The 12681-nt window shown below is 52.0% G+C and overlaps 1 protein-coding gene across 1 annotated transcript in view; it reads left to right on the plus strand.

Moving 5' to 3' along the window:
* Positions 1-9562, plus strand: part of IRS2 (insulin receptor substrate 2) — a 30417-nt gene extending 20855 nt beyond the window's left edge. Inside the window, exon 2 of the mRNA XM_043477956.1 lies at positions 7142-9562. Within this exon, the coding sequence (XP_043333891.1) occupies positions 7142-7146 (5 nt within the window). The 3' untranslated portion in view covers positions 7147-9562. The remainder of the gene's footprint in view (positions 1-7141) is intronic.
* The last annotated feature ends 3119 nt before the right edge of the window (positions 9563-12681 follow it).

Here is a 12681-nt window from a genome sequence, read left to right on the forward strand (position 1 = left end):
TCCTGGGCTTCGGACAGTCCTGAGTCCCTTTTGTGCTCCTTGAGAAGATTTTTATTCCGCTTTTGTGCCTGTAGAACTGACACCAACCAAGTGGGCTTTGGTTTCTGTTGAACTCATCAGCGCTTCGTGAAGGACTTTAACAGGCACGCGCTGAGTATCGGGTAGGAGGTGGTCCAGGCACGCCAAGCGGAGATCCACCATCTGCAGGGTTCCGTCTCCTGGGGGAGTTTACAAACAGCTGATGGTCGCATGTAAAGGTTTAGGCTCCAGGACCCAAAAGGAGTCCTCCTGACTCCTCCCCGAGGCCCTCCCGTCTTTTATTTGCAGAAAGGGGCAGCCGTGTCCCCGGTGCTGCAATGACGAGACTTCTGGGAGAAGTTAAGGATTATCCTTTCTTGCTGATTAGCTCCGAGGCGGCTGGCAAGTCACCGAGGCTCCCGCATCTGGTTTTACCTAGGAAAGACCTCACATTTCATAATTTATAAGAGAAGGGTCTGGGCTTCCCAGGCGGCGCAGCAATAGAGAATCCACCTCCCAATGCAGGAGACATGGGTTCGGTCTCTGAGTCGGGAAGATCCCCTGGAGGAGCAAATGGCAACCCAGTCCAGTACTCTTGCCCGGAGAAATCCACGGAGAGAGGAGCCTGGTGGACTACAGTCCACGGGGTCACAGAGAGTGGGACGCGACTGAGCGACTGAGCACGCGTGCAGGAGAAGGGTCCGCTGACAATCCAGGGGCGTTTTTGCCTTTTGGGTCTTTGGAGTTGAAGCAAGTGCTTAGTCACTCAGCTATGTCCCATTCTTTGTGATCCCATGGACTGTAGCCCGCCAGGCTCCTCGGTTCGTGGGGATTCTCTAGGCCAGAATACTGGAGTGGGTTGCCTTGCCCTCCTCCAGGGGATCTTCCCAGCCCAGGGATCGAACCCAGGTCTCCCACACTGCAGGCGGATTCTTTACTATCTGAGCCCCCAGAGAGTTGGCGCAGAATCAGTAATGTTTATCCTGTCATGCTGGAAAAGTCTTGCCTTGGAAGAGTAGCTTATAGGATCCACACATCAGGCTTTCAAGTAACAAACAGGAAAGGAATGAACACTTAAGCATTAGGACATAAAGCCAGTGCAGGCTACTCACTGTGAAGTTCACCCGAGTTGCTGTGGATAATTGAGAAGGGGGGTGGGATTTGAAGCGTGTTAACAAACAGTCCGGGGTTCCCTGGTGGCTCAGCTGGTAAAGAATCCACCTGCAAGGCAGGAGACCCGGGTTTGAGCCCAGGGTCAGGAAGATCCCCTGGTGAAGGGAATGGCAGCCTACTCCAGTGTTCTTGCCTGGAGAATCCCAGGGACAGAGGAGCCTGGTGGACTACAGTCCTTGGGCTCACAAGGAGTCGGGCACGACTGAAGTGACTGACTCGCACAGACACAGGTGCACATGCAGAGTCTGGGACGCCTGCTGGCTCTCGTCCTCGGTGATGAAGGTCTCATGTGCAGGATTAAACTCGAGCTAGAGGAGAGACGCCTTGTATTAACCCCAGCCTCACGTGAACACTTGGTTGTCTCATCCTGTTTCCTGTTGTGTCATTAACATCAAGTTGCAACTTGATGCCAGGAAATGCCTTTAATCACAAGCATTTGGGATGAAATGATTTTAATTGTCCGTGGAGATGATGAGCTCACCTCCAGAAGGTTCTAGGTCTTCCACAAGTTGGGTTGATCAAGTCACTGACCACACCCGTTTGTCCTGGAAGACTCCATGCTTCCGTATTTTCCTTGTGAGTTTCCCCCCCAACCCCACTTGCAAAGTTTAAGTAACCGTTTTTCTTAGAATCCTTGGCTTGCTTGTTATCACACCCAACCTTACTTTTTTTTTTTTTGTATATCCTAAGAGTGTTTTTGCTTTTAGTAAAGTGGGGAGATACTGAATTATCAGGTTGCCTTTTCTAGGAATTTCTCATGTAACTGAAAAGTTTATTTTCTCCCATCATTCCGTGTTTGTCATAAGAAGTCTCAATGAACTTCTAGGACATGTTTGGGCTCCCCAGAGGGTTTAGCTCTTTTTTAATTGTGTTTGCTACTGGAAATATAAGTGTTTATTTTAAGAAGTATAATGTTTCCTTTTTGTCATGCAAACACGTGTCCGTGCTGCCCCTTACTCAGGCCTGCCTGAAAACACTAACCCGTGCGCACCTGCCACCTGGGTTTGCTTTCCTTCTGGTGCACTGCTGTTCACCAAAGCCCTGGGAGGCCCCGGTCCCTCCCCAGGAGGGAGGCCTACACGAGCCCCACATGGGACTCTTGTCTACATCCAAACCCAAATAATCACAGGAAATCACTTTAAAAAGCCGTGAGTCAGAACATGCTCCAGAGTGCTGTTTGAGGTTTTTTTTTCTTTTTTTGCCAGAGCACATTTCCCCGATTTATTTCTGAAAACTTCTCGACCCACCGCTCACCACATTTTCCACCACGGTGCATGGAATCTGGGAGGCCTGCTTGGTGGTGGTGTGACGTGTGTCCAGGTCCGAGGCTTGGAGGCTCCCCTGCTTGACTCAAGGACAGAGTTTTTCAGTGATATGTTTCCTTTTTCTTTCTTTCTCTAAAAAATAGAGCAAATTGGAGGTGGGCCTTTGCTGACCACATTGTGCTCATCTGCATTCTGGTTGATCTTTTAAATGGAGGAGAAAGGGCGGAATTAGCCCTGGTCCCCAGCGATTTACAGTAACTGAAAGGACTGTATCCGTCACGTGGATGCCATTTGTCACCAGTGACAGAGTGAAAAGAAGAAGGTGGGCGTGGCTGGGCTGTGTGGTGTGCCTTGTGGAACAGCTTCAGTCTTTCTGCTGAAACTTTTTTTTTTAATCAAGTAGTTCTCGATCGATGCTTCTGTGAATGGGTCTCTTTACACAGGAGTGTCTAAGCTCAGAGCAGTACAGCGTGTAATTATACAACCAGGTCAACGTGCGTCAGTAAGTTTCCACTGTTCCTAGATGCAGTACCTCCAGGAGCAGAGTCAGAATTAGCGTATGTTGCTCTGTGATTGTATTCCTGGGTAGCACGTGGTTCTGGCCACATTTGTTCCTCATGTTACCCCTGCACCCCCTCAGTTCAGAGAGTGTCTCATATCATGATTGGCAGTGTGGAGAGATCAGAAAATTAATTGTTTGTTCTTTGCCTGTAGTAGGATTAACATGGATAATAAAATAAATACAGTTTTGCTGGAATCCATAGTTAATAAAGTTGAGGGGTGATGATCTAGAGGGTTTTTTTTTCTCCCTAGTTGACTGAACCAGGCTAATTTTCACGGGGAGGAGCGATTTTAAGCTTCCCTGGTGGTTCAGATGGTAAAGAATCCGCCCGAAATGCGGGAGACCTGAGTTCGATCCCTGGGTCAGGAAGATCCCCTGGAGAAGGGAACGGCTTCCCACTCCAGTGTTCTTGCTGGGAAAGTCCCCACAGACAGAGAAGCCTGGCGGGCTGCAGTCCATGGGATCGCACAGAGTCGAACATGGCTGAGCGACTAACGCTTTCACTTTCAGAAGTAAATAAATACGTGGCAGCCGTGGACTCAGGTCCTGCTTCTGGCCCCTTCTCCCTGGGATGCAGGTTGCGGGATGCGGGATGCAGGATGCGGGTTGCGGGAAGGAGCGACAGGACCAAGGGTGGTTCTGGATGCCCCCCTGAGTGCAGAGAGTCTGCTTGCTCAGTGCACTTGAGCCCGGTACCCCAGGCTCATCCCCTGAGCGGTCCCTGCACCTTCCTCCCGCAGGTCCCCTCCTGAGGATCCTGGGTCAGGATTCCTGGCAGAGCACATGCAGCAGGATCGCCCTGTGAGTCAGGGTGAACCTCGAGGGTTTCAGCAGCAGGTGACATGGGCGGGCGGCCTGGACTGACGTTCCGGGGGGCCATGCGGAGGCTCCCTGCCCTGACCGGAGGTCTTTCGGGGCCGCTGTTGTCTGGCCCAGCGGGAGACAGCTAGCGCCCACGTGGTGCCGCTGGCTCGGTCCAGGACACATCCACATGCTTGGATGCATCCGCGTTTGAAGCGCCGCACACCTCTCGCCCAGACGCTCATCTCTGAGCTGACGCCTGTCCTCTCTCTGGCCTCAGCCTGCCCACATCCTCCCCACGTGCTGTGAGCACACCCCACTCCCTGTGACGGCACGTGTGTAGTGTGTGCGCGCATCCTCGTGGCTCCCCCGGCCGCATGCAGGACCACGCCCCTGCCCCTGCCTTTCCTTGGGAGCCTGGGGCTGCCCAGCTGTCGGCTCAGCGTCTTGGGGAGCCCTGTTCCTCGCTGTCCCCACCTCTGGCCGTGTCCCTGGGCTGCTGACGGCCCGCGCTTGTGCCCTTTGAAGAGCGCCTTCTCCCTTCGCTGGGGACCACAGCTGAGCATCCTTCGGAACGCAGGTGTCTGCAGAGGGCAGTGCATCTGTGAAAGAGGTCCTTGCTTCCCTGCCGGGAAACAGCCATCCTGTGACTCCCATTCCAGCGGAAACCGCCTTCCTCATCCTCCCGCGAGCCTCCCGGAGGCGCCGCTCAAGAGCAGAATTGGGAAGAAGGCTGAAAGGTCACTGGGAATACACAGTTCACTTCTGGCCCCCAAGTGCTCTGCTTTCAGAAGGCTGACGCTTAGAAACTGAAGTTCTGACAGCTCTGTGCTGTGTGCTTCAAGGAAGTGACACGTTCACTTGATTAGAGCTGATGGCGCTCTAATGGCAGGAGTTGGTTCATAGCTGTAAAACACCCTTAAAAACAGAGCAGAAATGTCCATGGCCCTGTCAATCTGCAGATGGTAAAGGAAAGTAAGTTTTTCAGCAAGTGTTAACCCTCAGTGAATGTGTGTTTAGAGTTTGAGGGGTTAGAGAACTTACTTGCTTAGCTGTTTTCAAGGTAATGGGGTTGAGTGTTAACACAAGACGATTTAGCCACATTTAGCTAATCATTAGTATAAAAATAAACTCTGAACGGAACTCTCTCTGGAAGTGTGACCCACAGGGTCATGACTGCCTCTGCGGTGGCCACAGGACTCTTCCCACGGTCAGGGCCGGATTGACGAAGTGCAGCCTCATTTAGGGGGAGACGCAGCTCAGGTGGTGGTTCCGTCCATTACTCAGTCGTGTTAGATTCTTCGCAACTCCTGGACTGCAGCACGCCACGCTTCCCTGTCCCTCACCATCTTCTGGAGTTTGCTCAGGTTCATGTTCATTGAGTTGGTGATGCCATCCAACCGTCTCATCCTCTGCTGCCCGCTTCTCTTGCCCTCAGTATTTCCCAGCACCAGGGTCTTTTCTAGCGTGTCAGCTCTTCACATCAGGTGGCCAAAGATTGGAGCTTCAGCATCCGTCCGTCCAATGAATATTCAGGGTTGATTTCCATTAGGATTGACTGGTTTGATCTCCCTGCAGTCCAGGGGACTCTCAAGAGTCTTCTCCAGCACCACAGTTCGTAAGCATCAATTCTTCGGTAGTTCAGGTAGATTTTGACAATTGCCTGTGTAATTAAGGGATGCAAACCTTCAAGCTCTCAGTTGAGAACTTGAAATAGATGGAGCCACACCTTTCCTTTGGAGGAACTCTGGGGCCCTGTTCTCCATTACATTTCATGTTCCGAGTAGTTTACCTATTAGGTTTCTTAAAAGACATAAGCCTTTTTTAATATAATAAGATAAAGTGGCACTGTCTCAAAATACCACATTGTTGGGAACTTTAAGTCATGAAAAGTGACAGTGTTTATGTTGTGGGTAGACAGCAGCGTCTATGCTGGCTCTGGTTTGGGCATCGCCTGGCTACAGAGCAGGTGCCCACTCTCGGCCGTGGGACACCCTGGACATTTCTGTCTTGCTGGGATTAGCCCTCAGAGCTCAAGATGAACAAAAAACAGTAGATGTACGGAGAAGTAAATCCGGGAGTGTGGTGAGGACAGATCATTAGAATTCTAAGTGATTTTAGAGTAATATGCAGAGATGCTGGTTAAGTAACTCACAGCCTCTCGGGACGACACTGTTCTGTTTACGACGGCGCGTGACCTGCCGGGCGCTCCTGTGACCGGGGGAGGGGTACTCAGCCTGGCGTCTTTGTTTGAGAGCCGAAAAGAGGCGGTGTGCTGCGACATGTCAGTCTTCCTGGTTGCTGTGTCCCCTGGAGAAGGAGCCAGCAGAAGTGAGCTGAGAGAATTTGGAAAAAGTTGAGGAAGTTTAGTCTCTCAGCCCAGAAGGGTGGACGCAGTCGGCGGAGCTGGTGGGCATCCTGCCAGGTCACCGTCAGGGGGTCATCGGCAGAGGGAGGGAGTGTGTAACGGGAGGGTTTGAAATCTAGGGTCATTTTGGGAACAGGGAATATTCATTGGAAGGACTGATGTTGAAGCTGAAACTCCAATCCTTTGGCCACCTGATGCAAAGAGCTGACTCACTGGAAAATACCCTGATGGTGGGAGGGATTGAGGGCAGGAGGAGAAGGGGACGACAGAGGATGAGATGGTTGGATGGCATCACCGACTCAATGGACGTGAGTTTGAGTAAGCTCTGGGAGTTGGTGATGGACAGGGGGGCCTGGTGTGCTGCGATTCATGGGGTCGCAAAGGGTCGGACACGACTGAGCGACTGACCTGAACTGGACGAGGAACAGGCAGAGGATCCGTGAGCAGGGCTTCCCTGGGGCAGACGTGTGGACTTGTTAGTTCTCCCCCGGTCTTACTGTGACACATTCGCGCCATCCGTGTGGTTTACAGCATGCTGCGCCGCGTGGCGAGGTTTTCATTGTCTCCACAGCCCCGTGAGGAAGGCAGTGGTCCTGCCCCCTCTGTCAGGAAGGTCTGGGCCCCGGGCGGTGAGGGGGCCCTGTCCAGGCCACACGGCCTCTCTGCCCGCCAAGGGGAAAGTCCTGGCTGGTTTTCTTGCATTGAAAATGGGACCCTCACTTGATGGATCTCACTAGCACACTGTGAATCCATCAGCCCAGCTTCCAGGGAGGCTGAGTGGGAGTTTTACCCATCGAGCTTGTCTCTAGGAAAACAGAGTGAGTAAAAGTTTGCTTCCCAAAGTGGATCGCTTCCTGAAAAGTGACCAAAGACGGGGAAGAGGGGACCTCGCCTCCCCACCCAGGGTGACTGTGCGCCCAGTAAGCCTACTGATGCGTCTGCTTCCTCTTGCAGAGTGAAGACCTATCCAGCTTCACCCCTGTGACGACACGCATCACAGAAAACCATGGGAAGAAGATGCTCAGCATTTTTTTTAAAACACATCGGAAGCTGCTTGCCATTTCCTTTTGGATCTGAGCGACTGTCGCGTGTGGACGCACCTGTGACCCAGTCAGACGCGGACATGCCCGTCTCCCCCGGTCTCCGGGGCAGGGGGTGGTGCAGTCCTCCTCTCGCGGTTTGTGTTTTGGTTTTCAACATGAGCGGAAGGAGTGACTCACGAGAAGATCGGACAGTCTTGGTCGTGGCCAGTGTCTCTCTCTCTCCTCGCCCTCGTTTTGACGCAGCAGATGTATCCCGCAGCATGCTAGGAGATTCTCCCAGCTCGCGTTCAAGTGGTAAAATCTGGTGTTTACGGACATCCGCTCAAAACTACCACCGTCCTACCTCAGTTCCAGGTGAAGCCGGGTCGGCGTGGTGGGGGGGAATCCCCCTCTGCTGGCTGAGTCTCCAGCGCGGTCATCTGCCTTATCCCCCAGCCCCGGACACAGCTGCTCATCCAAGTCCAGCCCAGGGACCTATGTGTTTACTCCCACACAGAGCCCCCGCGTGGGACTGACATCTCTCCACGGAGATGCAACTCGAGATTGGACTCTGAAGATGGATGGATAAATAATAATTATTACATGTAACGAAAGCAAGCTACTTTCGAAAATCATCAACTGTACGGGGTGGGGGAGGGTGGGAGGGGCGGGGTCTGGGAAGGCCGGGGTTGGGGGTGGGCTGAGTATCTCTTTTTACCTTTAAGAGACTTGTTCAAGCTTCTCTCTGTAGATGTTTATGTAGGCACTTCAGATTGCAGACGCCTTTGATCCTACTGACAAGCTCAAATGTCTCTGCCGTCCTTAACCTTGAGCTTGCATTTCTCTAACCAAAAATTCACGTAGGCATGCGAGCCGTTCCAAGACAGGGGTCAAGGGTTGGGCAGGTCTCTTCTAAAATGTATTATCTTGATGACGACGCACTCGTGTCGGGCCACGAGGCTGCCCCAAACAGCGACAACAAAGACACAGACAGGAAAACGAAAAGGACCTGATAAGGCATCCTGGGACACGGGGGAAGCAGAGCAATCTCACAGTGCACGTCACTTGTCAGAGAAGTTCCCGACGAGGGGACCCCTCCTCGTGTGTTCTCAGTGTTCTGGAAATACCAGTGTTGTGGCGGTCACCGAGGGTGTCCCTAGAAGCCACCGCCCTTGACCTGCAGAGTGTCAGCTCACCTCTGCGCTCCCTTGACACGCGGGTGAGGGGGGCTCTAGGTGCCCCCACTCCCACGGGCCCATCCTCAGTGCCTCTCTGAGAGTCCTATAGACGTTACGCAAATTCGTTGGAGATACGAGTTGGGTTTTTTTTTGGGGGTGGGGTGGGGTGGTAGGGGGAGAAAAAAATATATATAAATATATAGATATATATCAGTATAGAATAATGCATTCATAAAATGAGGCTTTTCTAGAGGAAGACCAAAAAGATTCGATGTCTTAAACCTATATTTAATCGCAATGCAAGCGTCTTTCTCCTTCTACGCTGACCTTTCGGAACAGAGGATTGTATCGCAAGACAAAGTTGAATGTAAAGTGACCTCCCTGAGAGCTTCTCAAGTTTCACTTCTGGAATCACGCAGCACAGCCGTGCACAGACCATCTGATGTTGGTTTGAAGGTCATGTTCAGTGTGTATATAGAGAGACTTTATGAAAAAGATGTATAAAGTGTCCTAAAGGTTTGGTTTAGTTCTGGGACGCGGGATGGATGGAGTTGCTATGGAAACCGCCCCTCCCCGCAGGACTGGACATGGACCCTGCTGGATGCAGCGTCAGACTCCCCTTCCCTCACGTGGTCCTGCCACCCTCCCCGTGGTCATGTTCCTCCTGCCGCTTCAAACGAGCGACATAAAAAAGTTGATAATATACTAAATTTTCTTCTATCTTGTACATTTCAAAAAAGAAAAAAAAAAGGCATATGCAATATTTACATTTTTAATTTAGTTTACAGAATGGAACCAAAATGTATAAATGTTATGTTTGTTAAAACTTCACAATGTATATTGGGTCTTTGTACATTTTGCCTGACTTACCTTAAAGTTAAAATATTTTTTGCTATATAAACTTTAACAGTTATTAAACAGTGTTTTCTTTTGGGGGGATACGTATTGTTTCTGGAGATCAAGATGTTAAATATATTTCTCGCTGTCGTGATATGACGAAAGACTGACTTCTCCTGCTGTCTTCCACTGTCTCCGCTGTACAGAAGGACCGACATGGCACTGCTGGGAACCAGACTCCACGGAACTAGACTAGTGCATTGTATTTAGTCTGTATTGATCATGGATGCTCTCCTTAATAGCCATATGCAATACAATAAAATACATTATTTATGAAATGAAGACCGCCTGCATGATGCTTTTTCCTGTGTGGATAATGAATTTGACATCAAGCCATTCTTCTGGTGTTCGGAGTCATTAAGTAAATATTTGGCTCTTTAAAAACGTTTTGTTACATCTTCATTTAATAGTTGTATTCTGGAAACCAGAAAACAACCCCCCCGCCCCGCCCACGCCACAACGTGTATGAAAAGGCGACGTATTAAGAAAACAACAACAACAAAAAACTCACTTTACCGAGCGTAGAGTCATTGCAGGCATACTGGATGCTGTTTCGTTATTTTGTTTATTGCCTTGATTTTTTTTTTGTTATTTTATTTATTTTCTTGGCCGTGCAGCATGAGGGATCTTAGTTTCCCCATCAGGGATCGAAGCCCGGCTTCCTGCAGTGGAAGCTCAGAGTCCCAACCCCTGGACCACCAGGGGAATCCTGGATGCTGTTTTAAATGCTGGGCAAATATTAATTCCCTGATGGTTCCTAATAACCTTCGGTGGTGGGAATCACTGTCCCGTTTTACAGATGAGCAGACTGAGGCACAAAATGGTTAAAGGACTTCCTGGGGTGGGGGCAGTGCTCAGGAGGGGTGGGACCAGGACTCGAGTGTGGAAGCACACCCTCTGAGTCCATGCCCGGGTGCCTGCTGCGGCCTGACTCCTGAGATGCAGCTGCCAGACAGACAGCATCCAGGGTGTGGGGAGGTCACAGCACCGGAGCCAGGAGGTGCAGAAAATAGGAAAAGGACCTCTAGTGATTTTTATCAAGGACAACTTGACCTCCTTGTTAGAAACCAGTTTTTTATACATCCACTTTACTGGCATTGTATCAACTGAAATGCAATAACGCCAGTGCCATCTCTTTTGAATGAATAAAATCAGAGCAGTGTGGAAGGTGATTTTTGAATGCTGGCTTTTAAATCTCAAGCCTGGTAAGCCCTGTGTGGCATCTGGGAGCTTGGTGATGACTTGCGGCCTGTTGGTGCCGAGACTGGTTGTTCTGGGGGTTCCCGTTAGACACCTAGGAGGAGGCATGATCTACAGGTGTTGATGCCCCTGAAATCTGTTATGTTAATGATGAGAAGGCTGTCATTCTAGGGGAGGGGAGACAGATAAGGCAAGAATCAGTGTCTTTACCCAGAAATGTTGACTGTAAGTAGAGGAGTGAGGGGCTTTTATCAAGGTCCCGTGGAAGCTGGAAGTATTCACCAGAAACCAATTTCTGAACTTGGAGAAGGCTAGATTAACAGGGCATCCCGAGATGTAGGCTAAAGGCCCCCCGCCTTGACTGGAGAGAGCTTGATTCTGAGCCGTTTGTGGGCAGCGTGGATGATGCGGATGGGCACCCTCAAGGATGACAGCACCTCTGAGCTCACCGGCAGGATCACAGCTGGTCCGTCTCAAAGCCCCGAGTCCCACGTTAAAGGTCACTTGGCAAGTTTGCAGGCTGCTTGGGCAGGCCCGTCACTGCTGTGTATGTCTAACCCTGAGCTATGCCAGTGTTTGACTTCCTCATCCATTCCACCCTTCAGGGCCACCAGTTGAAAGACAAAGCGGGTCACGGCCTGTTTAGATCTTGACGGCGCTGGGTCCATCACCCCTCGTTTAACAGTGCGTGTGATCAGTTGGCGCGATCCCAGATCGCCGGGTTCTGTGTCTTGTCCATGGCTGGATGGCATCAGTGGCTCAGTGTACGTTCCTCATCCGTGGGTATAACTGTCGTTATCACATTGCTGTGATCTTGTTACGGTGACCATCAGCACAGTAAGGCCCATGCTGTCCAAACAAAGCCAAACACAAGACTCATGACCCTCATCCTCTCAGGGTATGTGCACTTCCGGGCATGCTGGAGAGCGGAGGTTGGCACCTCCATTAAAATAACTGAGGATAAGCTTGTCATCAAGTTGCCGGTGACCGTGTTTTCCACCTGCCACCTCACTCCACCGTCGGGCGAAGCCAGAGGATACCCTGAAACCACGCCCGCGGCGACTTTACGAGAGTAGAGATTTGCTTGCTAAGTGTCGTGTCGGGTGTGCGGAAACCGTTTTCCCCCTTAAAAATCGAGAAAGGCCAGGTTGTTAGTAATTTACAAGGGCATCACATGGCAAAATCCTAGGAAAAACCCTATCTTTACAAAATTCTTTTATGGATGTGGTCGCAGTCCTCTCAGACTCCTTGCAAGGGAGGGAGGAGCCCTGGGCTGGGACCCAGCCTGGCGCTGCCTCAGGGACCACGTGGTCCCTTCTCGTGCAGGAGTCCTGTCCTGGCAGGAGCCAGGAGATGCCGCCTGGCCGTTCCCCACGTCCTCTTCCATCGGGGAGCTGAGCCTGGTGGGGTTTACCCCGAGCCCCACGGCCAGCCTGGGCTCCTCTGTCTCCCCTTCCAAGGGAGGGGGGAGCAGGGACACCCACCCCGGGCCCACAGCCTTCCCACCACCCTCTGAGCGTCCCCTGAAGAGGCCCAGCAGCCTCCAGCTTCGCAGGATCTGCGGGAGATGGCAGCTCCTCCCCGGCGGGCAGCCGAGGTTTTGTTCCCTGCTCTCAAAGCAGACCCGAGTCCTTCCTCCCGTCCAGTCTATTTTTTTGAAAACACTCAGCTCCAGGCCAGTGGACCTTGCTTCCTGCTTTCATCTGCTCGGCCTGGACCGAGGACGTCCGGCCAGTGGCCAGGGCGGCCCTTCCCGGGGCAGCACCTAGAGCCGCGCAGAGGCCCGGCGACCTGGTCCCCTCCCTCTCCTCTGGGCTGCTTGCTGAGTTCAGTGACTTTTGCGGACTTGCCCGAAGGACGGTGAGTCCCGCTGGGGCCACGGGGTCATAGTGGGAAAACAGTGCACCTGCCTGCGGCTCACGCCCGCCCCCACCCACCGGGGCGTGCAGGCTGGCGGCTCCGGGGGGCCCTCCAGGGTTTGCAGGAACTCCGGAGTCGCTCTGGACATGGCCCCTGTCTGGCCTCCTCCAGAGGGTCCTTGGATCCTGGAGAAAGCTTTCCACCACAAATGTTTCCAGTTAGCAAGCAAAGCCGCTCCCGCTCCCTGACCCCGCCCACCACTCAACCTTCCTGTAAGCAGACTCCCCTCAGTCAAAGGGATGCTTGCCTTCCGCTCCACATTTTCTCCTGATCACCG

The sequence above is a fragment of the Cervus canadensis genome, chromosome 9, assembly GCF_019320065.1.
Source record: "Cervus canadensis isolate Bull #8, Minnesota chromosome 9, ASM1932006v1, whole genome shotgun sequence".
Taxonomy (NCBI): domain Eukaryota; kingdom Metazoa; phylum Chordata; class Mammalia; order Artiodactyla; family Cervidae; genus Cervus; species Cervus canadensis.